The following is a 17,975-nucleotide window of genomic DNA, read 5'->3' as shown; positions in this document are numbered from 1 at the left end:
TGGAGCTCCGTGCTCCTAACTCCGAAGGCTGCCGGTTCGATTCCCACATGGGCCAGTGGGCTGTCAACCACAAGGTTGCCAGTTCAATTCCTCGAGTCCCGCAAGGGATGGTGGGCTATGCCCCTGCAACTAGCAATGGCAACTGGATCTGAAGCTAAGCTGCGCCCTCCACAACTAAGACTGAAAGGACAACAACTTGAAGCTGAACAGCACCCTCCACAACTGATTGAAAGAAAAACGACTTGGAAAAAACTCCTGGAAGTACACACTGTTCCCCAATAAAGTCCTGTTCCCCTTCCCCAATAAAATCTTTGATATATATATATATATATATATATATATATATAAAGTATATGACACCTGGGTACAGAGGCGAAATGAAAAGTGTGTGGATTCTTATTCCATCACTGCCCTTGACATTAATGGTATGATATTGTGTTTCTGCATTTCCATTATGGGAGCAGGTCATTTTCATCATCAATTTCAGCTCTTCAGTGCTGTGTCTAAATTTCTACCTATTGCTTTCTGAATGATTAGGACACTGTGGGCTCTGTGCCTAAGTACAGTTCCTGTCAAATATTTTGAATGACAAAGCTTACAGAATTCTTAAACTTGCATCCCTGACTGATAAATAGCACCAGCTTCCACTGATAAACATACTCTAGTGTCTGAAGCCAGAAGATCCAACCCCTTGCAGGCAGACGCTGACCTGTCTGTGTGTTTGTGATCTGATGGTTATGTGCAACAGGGCAATTACCTAAAAAAATCACGAAGCTCAGTTTTAACCCCAGTTTGACCATTAATTTATTGGCGAATCTAAGCCAGCTACTTAACCTCTTTCCAAATCACAGGTTCTAACAAAGATCAAATAATTAATACTATGTGAAAATGTCCAGAAAAATATAAAGCACAATGTAATATTCTGTCATTATTTAAAAAAACACACAAAACATGTTGGCCCACAAGGCTGACCTGAAACTCGGGGGCTGTGAAACGTAAACTAAAAGGTCTTTGAACTCCAGGCCTCTTAATATCCTGGTCCCTTTACTAGACACCAAATAGGAAGTTTCCAGCTTCCTATTTCTCCTTTATTTCCCTTGATCTTAAATTTCATTTCCTGTTATTCCTTATTTTCATTGTGCCATTTGTTTTATAAATTTAGTTTTTGTTTTCTGCAACCGAGTGTGGCATTGGTGCAGGCTGGACCAGGGGCCCAGTGGGAAAGCAGACCTGGGACACAGATGCCCACATATATGGGCACTTCATTTATGACGTAGGGGGCACTGAAGAGCCCCCATCAAGTGACAGCCTTTCCAGTCAAGGGTGTCGGGTCATTGGATGGATATCCATGTGGACAGTAATAAACTTGACCCCTCTCCATTCACAAACATTAATTGCAGAAGGACCTCAATGCGAAGGCAGAACAATCACTTTGACGTGTTCCCTCTGCCTTATCAGATCCATTTTGCTTCTATCCACCACTATTGTTTTGGTCTATGTTTCATGGTCAACGCTTCTATTTTAATGAGTTTTAGTGTTTGTTTATCTTCGTATAAAAGAACACAAACTAACTGATTTACATCTGTCTTGAAATTGTAAATTATTTCAATTTTGTTCTTCAGTTTGAGACTTTGAATTCATTTTCATAGTCTATGGTGACAAAAGTCAGAATAGTGGTTACCTCTATTGGGGAAATTGTTGATTGGAAAGGGTCACAAGAGAACTTTATGGAATGACGGAAATATTTGTATCTTAATCTGTGCTGGTTATATGGGTGTTTACATATGTCAAATTTTACCAATCTATAAATTTAATATTTGTGCACTTTACTGCATGCAAATTATACCTCAACAAACCAGTTAGCATGAAGGAAAAACAAAAGACCCTAGAGGAACTAAAAAGTTAATGTAAGAAACACAACCATAAAACATTAGAAAAAACTACAGGAAAAAATTTTATTACCTTGTGTGTGGAAGACCTTTAAAAATTAGGCACAAAAAACAAGCAATAAAGGAAATAATTATTTCCTTCGATAATTCCATTTAATTCAACACATATTTAGTAACCACCTGCTATGGAACAGGTAGTCTTGTAGGTACTGTGGATACATGAGTAAGAGATCCCTTTTCCTAAGGAGGTTATGTTCTGGTAGGCTGTGAGGGCACTGTTGGTGCTCCACCCAAATCCTCTAGGACCTTTTACTTTTGGGGGGAGGGGAGCAACTGCTAATAAAACCTTTATTTGAAAAAAAAAAAACTTTGATAGGCCCAGGTAACACAGTTCCCCCCCCCCCCCAAGCATCCCTCAGCCCCAAACCCCCAGGATCTGGATCTGTCTTCATTTCCTGTTGGTTCCTCGATCCTTGGGGTTAGTTGAACAGACTCATGGCATCATTAAGACCCACCTGGTTAAAGTTGTGGAGCGATCCTCCAGATAACCTTGGACAAAAGCACTGCTGTTGTTGCTTCTAAATTTCAGATCAATCCCATTTTGAGTTTATGGAATTCATAAACTCTCACCCTCTGAGATAGTCACAGGATGCCCAATGCACCTGGCTCCTGCCTATTGATCCACAGCTGATTAAAGGAGACACACATTATAGGGACAGCCCCAGAGAGCAGTTTCCAGGCTCTCGATCTCACGTGGAAAGGTGCTGGCTCAGGTAGTAGATGCCATCATCTGTGATCAGCTGTAAACAGCCATTAGCCACTAATTGCCACGGCTACACTAGCAAGCGTGGATTGTGGCTAGCAAGTGTGGTTAGCAAGTGGATTGTGGATTGTCATGCAGGGCGGCCTGCAGGGTCTCTGGTCCCGCTCCCCTAATAAGAATGCAGAACATGGTGAGGCCAAAAAGGAACACCCACGGAGCCTTAGGTAGGGGAGTCATATCACTATAGTCTCGCTGGAGGCTGAATTCACACGATGTGCGACCTGCTGTCCGCTTTTCTGCCAACCGACCGACTTCCACTTGCTAGCTGTAATCCGCCCTGCTAACTGCAATCTGCTCTTGCTAGTTCAGCCACTATCTTCTTGCTAGCCCCCATTCTCTGCTAGCGTAGCCACGGCAGTTATATTAGTGGCCAATGGCTCACTGGTTACAGCTGACGGCCATCCAATCACAGTTGATGGCCATTTACTACCTGAGCCAGCACCTTTCCACGTGAGGCCAAGAGCCTGGAAACTCCACTCCTGGCTCTTTCCCCACACAGATCATGTGGCTCCTACTTCCTGTGTCTCACCTGGCTGCCAGTGAGACAGGTGCAGGAAGACCCCTCGTTGAGGTACTGGCGGATGTTTGCTTTTGTGTCTCGACCAGCCGCCATCGAAAATATAGTGGTATGACTCCCTTATCTATGGTTCCATTGTTCCTTTTTGGCTTCACCATGTCCTGCGTTCTTGTGCGGGGAGCAGGAGCTGAGTCCCTGCATTACATGCATATACTTAAATATTGTAAAAGCCTAATTGCTTCTATTGAAAATAACCATACTTTAGTAGAACAATCTTTTTGCAGTGTGCTCCCAGGAGACAAAGACCCCAAACACCACATTTTGCAACCTTGGTACTCTGTTTAACAAAAAACAAAATAAAAAACACACAAAAAAAAACACCTCCAAAAAGATTCTCTTCAACCTCACTGAAAAGGCTCCTATCGAGTACTGTTAACCAACCCTTGTTCTGGTAAGCTCCAGGGAATAGACTGTTGGATTCATGTGTCACATCTAAAGAAAGCACCAAACTCTTACTGGACCTGCACATTATCTGGTGATATGAAACTAAAGATCTCCAGAATTGAAGCAGATGACAACTGAAGGAGACAGCTTTCCCAAGATGACCAGACCAGGCCTATATACCTTGTTCTTGCTGTTGCTTCTGACCTTGTTTTCTCCCTCTCTGTCTTGGAAAGACAATGCTCTTATCTGCATTCCCCAGTCTATTACAAAAGGGGGAAACCTTTTGGACTGTTGGTCTGTCACCAGAAACTGATCTGTCCACAATGTCAGAGACCCTTGGTCGTACCTGCAACTAATTTCTCTTTAATCCCATGTCCCACTGTCAATTACACCCACAAACACATGGATGTTACCTATTGGGTTAGACTACTGCAACCAGGTGTCCCATTCCTATGCCTTGTTTCATCCTTTCCCCAGTCATAACTGTACGGGTTTGTCATGCAGGGTGTTATGCGGGGTCTCAGCTCCCGCTCCCCACATAAGGACGCAGGATACGGTGAGGCCAAAAAGGAACACCCACGGAGGCATAGATAAGGGAGTCATGCCACTATAGTCTCGCTGGCGGCTGGGTTGGAGACACAGGAAGCAGGAGCCACACTATCTGCAACCTGCCTTCCACTTCTCTCTGCCAGCCAACCTCACTTGCTAGCTGCAACCTGCCATGCTAACTGCAATCCGCGCTTGCTAGCTCAGCTACCATCTTCTTGCTAGCCCCCATTAGCTGCAAGCGTAGCCACGGCAGTTATATTAGTGGCCAATGGCTCACTGGTTACAGCTGACGGCCAAATAGCTACAGCTGATGGCCATCTGATCACGGTTGATGGCCATTTACTACGTGAGCCAGCACCTTTCCACGTGAGGGCGAGAGCCTGGAAAACACTCCTGGCTCTGTCCCCACACTTACTTTACGTGCCCCATCAGGAGGAAGAAAGATTTTCTCCTTGCCCAGCAACAACCCAGCTAATGAAAAGTCACAGCAACTCAGCCAACAAGAAGCTGCCACAACCCTGAATTCTTGCTCTCCTCCCATGAACTTGCAGTCAAAGCAACCACTCCCAACTCTCCTTTTTCCTCTATGAAAGAAAGTTTCTCTCCTTTGTTCTCCAGACTTGCCTATGGTTTGCCATAGTTGGTATGCCACGAATTGCAATTCCTCTTCTATTCCTGAATTAACTCATTTTTTTGCTGATGAAACACCTGGCTATTTTATTTTTAAGGCTGACACTCCTTAGGAAATTAGAAAAAAATAAGAGCAAATGAAAACCAAAATAAGGAAAAGAAAAAATTATAAGTACTAGAGCAGAAACCAATAAAATTAAAAAGAGGAAATCAATAGAGAAGATTTAACAAAACCAAAATCTGGTCCTTTGAAAAGATTGATAAAATCTATAAGCCTCTAGCCAGGCTAGCTAGAAAAAAAAAAAGAAGACACAAATTATTAACGTCAGAAATGAAAGAGGACATCACTACAGATCCCATGGACATTAAGAAAATAATATGGAATACTACAAACAATTCTATGCCTAAAATTTGATAACCTAGGTGAAATGGACAAATTTCTTGAAAGATACAATCTGCCAAAACTCACACACAAGACGTGAACAATCTGCATAGGCCTCTATTAAAATAGAATAAATCAATAAAAATTATCCAATATAGAAAACACCAAGCCAAGATGGGTTTACTGGTAAATTATACCAAATGTAAGGAAGAAATTATACTAGTTTTTGAGATCTTCTAGGCATGTCAATAAAATTTTGGCTCAAACTTTTATGAAAATTTTCTATAAAATAAATTATACCAGATCTCTACAATCTCTTCCAGAATATAGGATCACAGAGAATACTTCCTAACTCATCCTGTAAGTCCAGCATTACTCGAATGCCAAAACCAGACAAATACAGTATAAAATAAAAACAGACCAATATCTCTCATGAACATAGATGCAAAAATCCCTAACAAAATATTATGAAGTCAAATCAAACAATGTATAAAAAGAATCATATACCACTACAAAGTGAGATTTATCCCAGGCATGTAAAGATGGCTCAACATTTGAAAATTAATGAATGTAACCATCACATCAAAAGGAGAAAGAAGAAAAATCATGTTATTATATCAAGAGGCAGAAAAAGTATTTCATAAATCAAAACCCCATGTTAAAAAAACAAACCAATAACAACAACAACAAAAAACCCCTGCAAACTAGGAGGAGAAGGTAACTTCCAAAACTTTATAAAGAACATCTGGAAAAACCCTAACATCATATTTAACGGTGAGAAACTAGATTCTTCCCTGCTAAGATCAAGAACTTGAAAGGATTTTCACTCTCACTTCTTTTCAACATTGTGGTGGAAGTCCTATCTAATGCAGTAAGACAAGGAAAGGAGATAAAAGGAAGACATTGAAATATTGTTGCAGATTACATGATAGTCTATGTAAAAAATCCAAAAGAATTGACGAAGAAAGAAAAAATAATCCTGTAACTAAGTGATTAGAGCAAGGTTGCAAGATACAGGTTATACTAAAAAAAAAAAAAAAAAAATCAATTGCTTTCCTACATAGCGGCAATTAACAAATGGAAGTTGAAATTGACAACACCTTAAAAACCATTTACAGTAAATTATGTTAGGTTGAAAACCATTTACATTAGCTCCCCAATAATGAAATGCCTAGGTATAAAACTAACAAAGTATGTATAAAATCTACATGAGGAAAACTACAAAATTCTGATGAAGAAAAATAAAAAGTAAATAAATGTAGAGATATTCCATGTTCATAGATATGAAGACTCAATAGTGACAAGATGTCAATTCTTCCCAAGTTGATCTATAGTTTCAATGCAATCCCAATCAAAATCCCAGGAAGTTGTTTTGTGGATGTCAGCAAAACAATTCTAAAGTTTAGGTGAAGAGGCTAAAGACCCAGAACAGGCAAAATCCAAAACACTGACAATACCAGATGCTGATGAGAATGTGGAGCAACAGGAACTCTAATTCTTTGCTGATGGGGATGTAAAATGGTACAGCCACTTTGAAAGACAGTTTGGCTAAACATACTCTTATCATCCAGCATCCCACTCCTTGGTATTTATCCAAAGGATTTGAAAGCTTATGTCTACATAAAAACCTACACACCGATGTTTATAGCAGCTTTATTCATAATTACCAAAACTTGGAAGAATCCAAGATGTCCTTCAGTAGGTGAATGGATACATAAACTTACATACAGTTTGAATAAACATGGCAGCGACTGGAATGCATATTATTAAGTGAAAGAAGCCAATCTGAAAATGCTACATACTGTATGATTCCAACAATATGACATTCTGGAAAAGGCAAAACTATGGAGACAAGAAAAAGATCAATGGTTGCCAGGGGCTGTGGGGAGGGAGGGATGAATAGATAGGTGGAGAACAGAGGATTTTTCATGCAATGAAAATACTCTATATGATGATACAATGATGGATACATATCATTATACATTTGTCCAAACACAGAATGCACGACACCAAGAGAGAACCCTAATGTAACCTATAGACTTTGAATGACAAAGATGTATCAATGCAGGCTCATCAACTGCAACAAATGTACCACTGTGGGGCAGGATATTGATAGTGGGTAAGGCTGTGTATGTATGTGTGTGGACAGCGGGTATATGGCAAATCTAGGTAACTTCTGCTCAGTTTTGCTGTTAACCTAAAACTGCTTTAAAAATAAAATCTATTTTTTAAAAAATTGAGCTGTAAAGGCTGAAAAAGCAGAAAATGAAGAAAGAGAAGACAAAGATGATAATGAAAACAAAGACGAGGCTGGAGATAAGGATGAAAACAATTAGGTTTGTTGAAGTTGGTATTAACAAAGATGTTTTTTGTCTATTAAAGCATTTAACTCTCATTACAAAATCACTATTTCTGTTTTTTTTATAAAAGGAACTTCAGTAAGCTAGATTTGTTTTTCAGTTTAGACTGTTCTTGTGTACTCAATAGCGTATTGTATGTGTCTTTAGACAGTCTAGCCTTTTTGTGTAGTTTTCATTAGTCACTGACTGTTCATGGAGGTTAAATCTGGCCTGGAAAGGTACAGAGGTACTTGGTCTTTGAGGATGGCAGATTGTTCTGGTTCACATGCATTTGATGCAGCCTCAATAAAGTAATCATTGTTCTGTTAACTAAATATCACCCTGTATTCTCAAAATCCTACATTTGTATTGAAAAGAAAATCTGGGTGCCGGCATCTATCCATACCTGGACATGGGCCAGGGAAGAGTACATGTGAAGTGTCCTGTTGGGCTGGTTCCCAGTATACACCCCACCGCCTCCACCTCACCTGAGGTGACCCCAGCTTGGACCAGTCAGGCTTGAGATAGTAGACGATGCCATCCAGGGCGCCAGGCAGCAGCACTCCACGCACGAGCAGCACAACGAGGACCACGTAGGGGAACGTAGCAGTGAAGTACACGATCTGGAGGGCGAGGGTGCTCAGAGGGGCCTACAGCACCCACCTCTCCTTAGAAGCCCCCAGCATGGGCAGCCTGAGAAAGGCAGGCCATGTCCCCCACCACTGGACAGTGTGGTCAGAGGTCAGAAGGGAGGCCAGGGGCAGAGCCCCCTCATACTCCTCAGAGCCATGGCTCCCCCAAAGGAAGCCAGGTGCTCCTCTGGGGCACCAGCACCCCATGGGAAGCACATGTAATCATAGAGGGATAGCACAGGCAGGGCCCTCCCCAGGCACGGGGCAGGTCGTATACCTCCTATCCCCCAATCTCGAGGTCATCCTATGAAGAGAGGTGGGGACCTTGGTAGGTGGGATTAAAAGTAGATCAGCAAGAGACACAAGCAAGAGTGAGAATGACCACAAGAAAAAATCGAGTAGGGGCTCTCTGCAAAGGAGCACAGGGGTTACATAGCACTCTGTGAGGCAGAGCTCCATGAGGGAGTACTCATCAGTTAAACACTCTACGGTATATCTGCGGGTTGGCAGGAATCATTCCTCCTTTGTGCAGGCGCCCTGGAGATCCCGACTTGCATTGCGCGTGAGAGGGTGGAACATCCTGAGAGGGCCTCAGTCACTCCGCGGCGGGCTGAGAGAGCCGCAATAATCAAGATGGACTCTGAGGGGAACAGGGCAGTCGGAGCCGAAGATGCTGGCGGTGTGGCTGATGCAGGGTGTAGCCCCGGCGGCCCTGAAGACCTGGGTCTCGCCAGCGATCTGGAAGGCCAAGGTAGTCCTGGCAGCCCTTGTGGCCCTAATGGCACTGGTGACCTTGACAACGAGAGTGGCCCTGACAGTCCTAATGGCTCGGGTGGCCCTGGTGTCCTGGGCGGCCCGGGAGTCGAGGAAACAGCGGGATCAGCAGCCGTAGATGCTCCCAGTGTCGCACAGGCTGCACATGCTTCAGGGCCAGGTGGAGATGCAGCAGCAGTGGCCGGAGAACCAGGAAACCCAGAGACCGTCTTGTATCCTTTCCAACGAGCCCCTCAGGCCTGATGGCCAAGTGATGGGTCAGGGACGTCCCACAAGGCCAGGGTCATTTGGGGACAGGGTACACGTTAGCCTGGGGGAGACAAAAAGTGGGAGCAGGGACGGGAACCTGGGGCAGCCTAGTGGGAGGGGTGTAGACATCTGAGGAGACTGGAGGTGGGGAAGCAGGCCTGAAGGACCTGGGAGGGGGTGGGACAGGATGACCTGAGTGAGGAGGGATGCAGGCCAGGTGGCCTCAGCTGGCAGGACTGCGTATGTGTGTGAGAAGGTGGGGGTGGATGATCCCCCACCTGAGGGGAAGCCCCAGGTGAAGTTGAGCCTCTGAGACATAAGGAAGCCTGAGGCACTGGCACATTCAGCCTTAACCACACGCCCCTCAGCACGCTCACTCTGCCTTTCCAGTCCTACCTGGAGGCAGAGATGGCCCGCCTGACCATGGCCACAGATGCCCAACGCCACTGGCAGGGGATTCGAAAGGAGGTCACAGTGAATGGCAACATCCTGGCTGTGTCAGTTCTAGAATGAGCCGAGATGGGGGGGGTGGCAAGTGCCCAGGGCCTAAGTTGCAATCTCAGCCCCAGAGGGGCTCCGTAAGAGATACAAGGAGACACTCAAGTGTTAGGTGTCAGGAGGGGGTGTGGAGTGCTCGTTGCAAGACAGAGTTCACCTTTGACTTGATTTTTATGCCTCGTTTAGCAGATGGATTGCTGAAGACCCTGATCTCCTCCAAGTTTCCATCAACTCCTTCTTCAAACGGCTTTGCCTGGTGATCCAGAATTTTCAGCGTATTCAGTCACTATTTCCACCAAGTCTCGACCTCTAAAAGGGGGCTGGGACCTAACCCTGTGACCCCCACCAGGCAGTGCACAGGGAATGGATTCCTGGAGTAGTGCCCCTCTTACTGGGGCCTCAAGGTTTGCCCGTATTTGCGTTTGGCTCTCTGGGCCCACGTGTTCTGTGTCCCTTTTGCTTGAGAAATGGGATGATTAAATGTCTGTTACTGCAGAAATCAACATTGAGCTTGTGTTCCGTGTCTGACTTTCTCTTCAGCTACTGAGCCTGCACAATTTCTTTTTTTTCCTTCATGTTGGAGGGGTGGGGACGTTCCGGAATTCAGATAGTAGTACAAAGTAATTGAAGACAACTAAGAAATGCAAGAAAATTAAAATCAATTATGTCCTGATACTCATAATTCATTACTGTCAACATTTTGTGATATCTTTGTACTTTGGCACTTGTATTGCTGCATTAAATGTATAAGACTATTAGTTATAAGTTACGTTCTTACAACCTTAATATTAATTTCTCTTGAAGTTATTTAATTAAACGTGTGAACATTACCTCTTTGAAAGTCCTTCAAAAATGTTAGAGAATGAATGAATAAAAGATGCACTATAGTGTAATTATTGTATATTTAAATTTGCTTCATTATTGTGGTAATGATTCAACAGAATTCTTGTATTTAAGTCTTTCCATGAACGGTTATTTCCTGAAGATAGATTCCAACAGGTTAAGATAGGGACCTCAGTGTTTACTTTCTGTTTCTTTTCTAGTGCTATGAATCACACTTCCTCTTCAGAAAACATGCCTCCCACCAGATTTCTGGTTTCCCAACATCTTGTCCCTGTTGCGTTTGTTTCCTACTATAAGAAAAGCTTAGTTTGCAAGAGATGACTGAAAACCCAAGCCCACTAAAATAGGAATTTTGTGGCTGACTAGACTTGTTTCAGGTCAGTGGGGAAACATGCTGGGACAGCTGGGGCTCAGGGCTGAGCCCAGGATTGGGTGGCACAGGTGAGGTCACCGGGCCAATATGCTCGCCTGGCACACTTGGACCCCTTCATTAGGGCCTTGCTTTGGGCCTCCAGGTTGGGAGGGGTTGACAGGACAAGCTCCCCGCCCCAACAAAAGCAACACCCATAGCCTGCTGCCTTGTGCCCAGGGTTGTGACAGCCCCTGCTCTTCTTGAGATTTGTACCCCCAACCACCTGTGTACTAAATTTATCTCCACTTCACCATCTCCATGTGTAAATATATACCCCCTGGGATGTTACCAGCCTATCACTGGCCTTCTGCCCTGGCATCCCTCATACTGTGCACAAGCTAGAGGAGAAAACCTCCTTAAATGGAAGGCAGATCACGGCATGACTGTGTTCAAACCACCCCCCAACACACACACACACACACACACACACACACACACACACACACACACACACAAATGGCTCCAGTACACCCATCCTGCTTGAACTCTGGCACCTCCTTCCTGTCCCGGTTGTATGTCCATCATGGTTAGCATACCAGCCTCTTCTCTCCTCCCCGAACCATGAATTCAGGGCGAAACCGGGGAGCAGGGGCAGGTTGGGAGGGTCTGAGCCAAGAGAATGGCCTTTGGTGACACTCAGCTGACAGAGACCACAGTCTGATTAAAAAGTACGTGTGTCTTGGCCCCTGTTGCCAGGTATGCCATGTTCTACACAGAGGATCATCTTGTCTGCACAGAAAGTTTTTCTTCCTTCTCGATTGGTATGGCTTCTTTTAATTGATTTATTTCCTCATGGTGGGTTGGATTTTTCTGATTCTTGGCATTCCTGGTAATTTTTTTCTTTTGTATTAAACACATTGTGTATTTTCCCTTGGGGGCTGAGTATTTTTTCTGTTCCTAAATAATTTCCTGAACTTTTTAAATGGGATGTCATTAACTTAGAAACCCTTTGATCCTTCTGAGTCTTGCTTTTAAGATTTGCTCCGTGGGCCCAGAGCAGCTTTTGGTGTAGGATGAATTGTTTTCCACACTAGTGACACAGGATCCCTCTGATGGCATGCCTCTGTCGGTCGGTATTCTCCTGGTTGCTCAGGGCACCCTCAGCAAACCTCCAGGACCCTTGGTCTACAGTACACTGACTGGGCTTTAGGGCCCCGACTTCAGTCTGGTCCTTCCTCCCTCACCGGGCAAACCTAAGTCAGTCGACTGCCTTGGCCCCGTGGAAGGACTGTGGAAGCTGCTGGTGGCTTTAACACCTCAGTCAGGCCATGGAACTCCTCTGTTTCCAACCCGCCCTGGGCTCCCATCTCACTCAGAGACACAGCCAAAGCCTTCACAGTGGCCTACGGAGCCCTATGCGATCAGGGCCGGTTCCTCTGCAGCCTCCTCCCCTCCCTTCCCTTCCTTGCTCACTCTGATGCAGCCACTTTGGCCTCATCCCCTTTCTGAGACCCATCAGGACCACTCCTGCCTCAGTGCCTTTGCATTGGCTGTTTCCTGTCTGGATGTCTCTTTCCCTGGGGATCCTCCTGGCTGACTCCCTGACCTCCTTCAGGTCCTTCTCAGATGTTACCCCCTACTTCAGGCTTTTCTGGCCACTGCATTAAAATGGCACCCCACTTCTCCCACCTTGTGCATTCCTTATTACCCCATGCAGTATCCCCAGCTCCATCAACAGCAGGGGGTCCAGGACTGAGGAGCCCCCTCCTCACCAGTTCTGCTGCCCTTATCTCTGGCTGGTCATGAGGCTCATGATCTGTTGCAACTTCTGAGCAAGTTAGAAGAAGTAGACAAAATCTCTGAAAGACACAAACTACGAAAACAAAATCAGGAAGAAAAAAGAACATCTGAGCAATTTTACATCAAGTAAAGAAAAGACATTCATGACTCAAAACCTACCCCCAAATAAAACTCCAGGCCAGGTACTATGTTTATTGCTTCTGTGAAACAGTTAAGGAAGAAATTGTGCTGGTCTCACACATTGTTTCCAAAAATAGAGGAATGTGAACAATATTACCACGAAACAAAACACAGACAAATACAACAGCAAGAAAACAACTGCAGATCAATACCCCCTTTGAGCATTGATGTGAGAGAATTATCAAAAAATTCATAAACCAAATTCCACGATACAGTAAAAGAGTAATGTGCCACGATCATGTGCATCTTATCCTAGAAATGCAAGGTTAAGGGACTAACATAGCTTTATTTCAGAATCTACTCTAAATGTACAGAAATCAAGATGGTGTGGAATTGGTTCCAGAGTGGACACGTAGATCCATGGGACAGGATTCAAAGTCCAAAAGCAGACCCATACATATAGGGTCACTTCATTTTCGACAAAGATGCCGAGATAATTCAATAAAGGAAGGATAGGTAGCCTTTTTAAAAAAAACCTGTTTATTTTATTTATTTATTTAAGTGTATTTTTCCAGGACCCATCAACTCCAAGTCAAGTAGTTATTCCAATCTAGTTGTGGAGGGCACAGCTCACAGTGGCCCTTGCAGGGGTCGACCCAGCAACATTGTAGTTAAGAGCACCGCACTCTAACCAAGTGAGCTAACCGGCTGCCCCCTAGTTAGCCTTTTGAAGAAATGGTTCTGGAATATCCATATTGGTAGAGTAAGCTTCAAGCTTTTTGGCTACTTGCCTGCTGTGGACAAAGATTAACTTACAGCAGTCATACCAGGTGAGACAAGTAAAGAGTTAACAGGAGTGGGCTTGTAAGTTGGCAGGATGGGACAGGCAGGGTTAACAGGTGCCTGTCACTAACTGCTCAGCACTGAATCCCCTGGTTAGCACTGCACCTGCAAGCTGACAAGCACCTTACATTCATCATAGGTGAGAAAAGAACAGTTCCCAATCACAAGGGCAACCCTCTGCCAACTAACAAACACCCATTGTAGACAGGAACAAACGGTTCCCAATTGCAACAGCAACCCCTTGCAAGCTGACATCCATCATAGATGGGAAAAGGACAGTCCCCAGGAGAAGACAATTGTAATAGCAGCCCGCCACCCCCCACAAGTTGACAAGCACCCTACATCCTGCATGGGAAAATATAAACCCCAGCACTCCTTCTCATTGGTGCAGCTGTCCCTATTGGGCTCCGCCCTGGCAAACTTCTGCCAGTATCTCTCTTACCCCTCTGTCTCGGCAGCTTTCTATCATACTGCCCTGGCAAGAACTCTCTATCTATTTTTGACTTTCAATAAGTCTTTTCTTACTCTTGTAGAATCTTGTGAATGGTTGCACGTTCTGCAAATGACCAGGGGTTAGTTCTATGCCAATACAATAACTCCATGTGTAAAAGCTAAAGCTACAAAACTTTAAGGAACCATAGGAGAAATGTCTTTGTGACCTTTGGGTAGGCAAATATTTCCTAGATGAAGGCAATATCAACAGACATGTAGTTAGATTATACGACTACTCTGTTCATAACTGTATGTGCTTCCCAGGGCTTCCATAAGAACATACAGTCATGCACAGCATAACGATGTTTAAGTCAGCAGACAACATACATGACGGTGGTGCCATAAAATTACAGTGGAGCTGAAAAATTCCTAACTTGTCGTGACATCATAGCCGTCCTGACGTGAGCACACAATGAATTCCTCACGTGTTGGTGGTGATGCTGGTGTAAACGAACTTACTGCCTTGCCAGTCATGTAACAGTATAGCACATACGACTATGTACATAACACATGATAATGATAATAAATGCCCATGTCACTGGTTTATGTATTTACTATACTATACTTGAATCGTTAATGTGAAGTGTACCCTTTCTATTTATATAAAAACTGCTCTAAAACAGCATGCCCTGTTATGCCAGCAACAGCCTCATACATCTGTTTACTGTGTCTCTTGCTGGCATCGTTTTCTTGTGTGCTGGACAAGCAGGTGAGGGAGACAGCCCTCGAGCAGGTCCATACAGACCTTCCAAACAGGTGAGTGGGGACTAGAAAAGAACTGGGATAGAGGGGATGAGGATCCCTGACACAGGGAAGGGGCAGCTGCTGCCTGGGTCTCTCCCCCTCAGGAGGGAAGGCGGCTGGGCCTTGGATGCTGGGATTTGAATGCTGGGGAGGATTATGCAGCCATGGGGTGGGGATCAAGTGGCCTGGATTGAAGTACCCGCCCCCTCCTCGGGCACAGACCCTGGTCCGGTCACCACCCGTTGCAACACTGGTTCCTGGCAGAGACCTTTCACCCTCAGGCAATGCTGCTCCAGGTGAGTCGTCGCCCCCAGCTCTCCGTGTCTCCAGCTGTACCTTCCCTGTTGACATGACCTCTTCCAGACAAAGAAGTAGACCAGCCCCCAGCAGGCCAGCAAACACAGGGTCACCTCCCAGTTGAGGGCCCCTGGCACCTCCAGTCTCCTGAACAACCATAAGACATTGGTCCTGGGGGAAGGAGATCGCATGAGGGCTGTGCCAGCAGAGGGTAAAGCGACTAGGAGCTGTCCCAGGCGTGGTGCTCCCCCTCCTGCAGCCCTTGTAACCAATGGGTCCCTCCTCAGCAACTGGGTGGGGTCCTGGTCCTAACCTGCCATTTGGAATCATCACAATATGTGTGCCTGGCGCCCAGGAGTCCCTGGGCAGAGGCAGTGGGGCTGGCAGCCATCCCGCTACCCAGGCTGGCTGGCACCACAGAGTGACAGTGCCCAGAGTGAGAAATGGTGCTGAAGTAGCAAGGCCCAAATATCCCAGTTCCCACAAGAACTTGGCTGGTGGGGGGGTCCCCCGAGGGCAGGCAGGGCCTAGTACTGACTCTTCCTGGAAATACACCCAGGGCTGGGCCACGTCTGCAGCCCAGAGAAAGAGGCAGGCCGGGCCAGGCCCAGAGGCTCCTGACTCACTCCCGTAACTAAACGACAGAGGAAAGGTGGTCAGTTAACTTCCCACACTTGAAGCTCGCCTGGCTGGCACCAGCACAGGCTTAGAGGCTCATGGTCAAGCACGAGGCGGGGCAGGTTTGGCGGGAAACAGTCACGTGCCTAGAAACCTCACAAGACAGGTCTCTGTGAAGGCAGGATCTTTTTGCGCAGGCGCACCGAGTGACATCACCCACTATGGGCGGAACTTCCTGAAGCAGCCCCAATACCTCAGCGGTTGAGCGTGGGCCCGCATTTTCGAGGTAGAGGCTGAGGTACCATGCAGGCCGCAGATGAAAGTCCAGACAGTTCAGCTTGCAGTGATGAAGACCAGAGCAGTTCCAGTGACTCTGGTAGCTCAGATGGCCCTGCAGGCCACGAGGGCACCGGTAGAGGCGACGAGGGAGAGGCTGGTGCCGCGGCCTGTGGAGCTCCACAGGTCGCGCAGGCACTCCAGGCCCCAATACCGGGCGGAAACACCGTGCCAGGCCCCGGGGAACAGGCCGCATCGGAGCGGAGCGGGGAGGCTGGGCCCGCAGCCGGAGGGCCAGTTCGCCAACCAGTCGAGTAGTATCCTATTTGAGGAGTGGCCGGGTGGCCAGGGGGACGGACCCAGGGCAGGCAGTGGGCCGGGGAAGAGGGGAAGAGGGCCTCAGCCTGGGGGTACTGGCTGGGGGGATGGGCCAGTGGTGGCCAGGGGTGATGGTGGGGCAGATGGCCTGAGGGAGCAGGAAGGAGGGGAGCAGATGTGAGGGGATTGAGTCGGGTGAGAGTGGCCCGGGGCGAAGCAGGCAAAGTCGCTATCGGATGTGCCTTAACCGAACGTCCACCAGCTCCTTTGCAGTGCCTTTCCCGTCATCCGTGGAGGCAGAGACGGCCCGCCGGTCCTTGGCTTCACGTGTCCAATTTCAAGATGGGGCGGTTCGGAAGGAGCTCATAGTGTCTGGCAATATGCTGAAAATGTTAGTTCCAAAAAGAGCTAAGGTTGGGGGTGGTGGCAGGTGGCTAGGGTTAGTCTCCTAAAGGTCAGTTGCTTCATTTTTTTGGCTGTTTTATATATTTAATTTTTTTACAGTTGACATTTAATATTTTATTTTTATAATATTAGTTTCAGGTGTCCTGCACAGTGCTCAGACATTCACACAATTTATGAAGCGATACCCCTGATAATCTAGTATCCATCTGGCACCATATATATTTGTTAAAATATCATTCTTTGTATTTCGTATGGTGTACTTTGCACCTATGTAACTGTTTTGTAACTACCAATTTGTACTTCTTAATCCCTTCACCTTTTTCAGCCAGCCCCCTGGGCCCCTCCCATCTGGAAATCATCAGTTTGTTCTCTATTTATGAGTTTCTTTTTTGTTGTTGTTCATTTATTTTGTTCTTTAGATTCCACATATAAATGAGATTATATGGTATTTATCTTCCTATTTGACTTACTTCACATAGCATAATATCCTCTAGGCCCATCCATGTTGTTGCAAATGATTGGATTTCAATTTCTTTGTGGCTCAGTAATATTTCATTGTATATATGTACCACCTTTTCTCTACCCCATCATCTATTGATAGGCCCTTAGGTTGCTTCTATATTTTGGCTATTGTAAATAGCACTGCAGTGAACATAGGGGTGAATACGTCTTTTCAAATTAGTGCTTTGGATTTCTTCAGATAAATACCCAGAAGTGGGATTGCTGGGTCATAAGGTAGTTTTACTTTTAATTTTTTGAGGAAACTTCATACTGTTTTCCACAGTGGCTGCAACATTTGCAATCCCACCAACAGTGTACGAGCGTTCCCTTTTCTCTGTATCCTCCCCAACACTTGTTGTTTGTCGATTTATTGATGAAACCGTATTTCCCCGAAAATAAGACCTAGCCGGACAATCAGGTCTTATATGTCTTTTGGAGCAAAAATTAATAGAAGACCCAGTCTTATATAATATAACATAATATAATGTAATGTAATGTAATAATGTAATATAATGTAATAAATGACATACAATATAATAATATAATATAAAATATAATATAATACCAGGTCTTATATTAATTTTTGCTCCAAAAGACGCATTAAAGCTGATTGTCTGGTTAGGTCTTATTTTTGGGGAAA

The 17,975-nt window shown here is 45.3% G+C and overlaps 1 protein-coding gene across 1 annotated transcript in view; it reads left to right on the top strand.

Annotated features, from left to right (window-relative positions):
* The window catches only part of GAB3 (GRB2 associated binding protein 3), an 81,480-nt gene extending 72,308 nt beyond the window's left edge, over window positions 1-9,172 (top strand). The window contains exon 11 of the mRNA XM_074323757.1: window positions 8,738-9,172. Coding sequence (XP_074179858.1) covers window positions 8,738-8,771 — 34 coding nt within the window. The 3' untranslated portion in view covers window positions 8,772-9,172. The remainder of the gene's footprint in view (window positions 1-8,737) is intronic.
* Window positions 9,173-17,975: the final 8,803 nt, after the last annotated feature.

The sequence above is a fragment of the Rhinolophus sinicus genome, chromosome X (genome assembly GCF_036562045.2).
Source record: "Rhinolophus sinicus isolate RSC01 chromosome X, ASM3656204v1, whole genome shotgun sequence".
In the NCBI taxonomy this organism is placed as follows: domain Eukaryota; kingdom Metazoa; phylum Chordata; class Mammalia; order Chiroptera; family Rhinolophidae; genus Rhinolophus; species Rhinolophus sinicus.
This window is presented reverse-complemented; position numbering and strand designations above follow the sequence as displayed.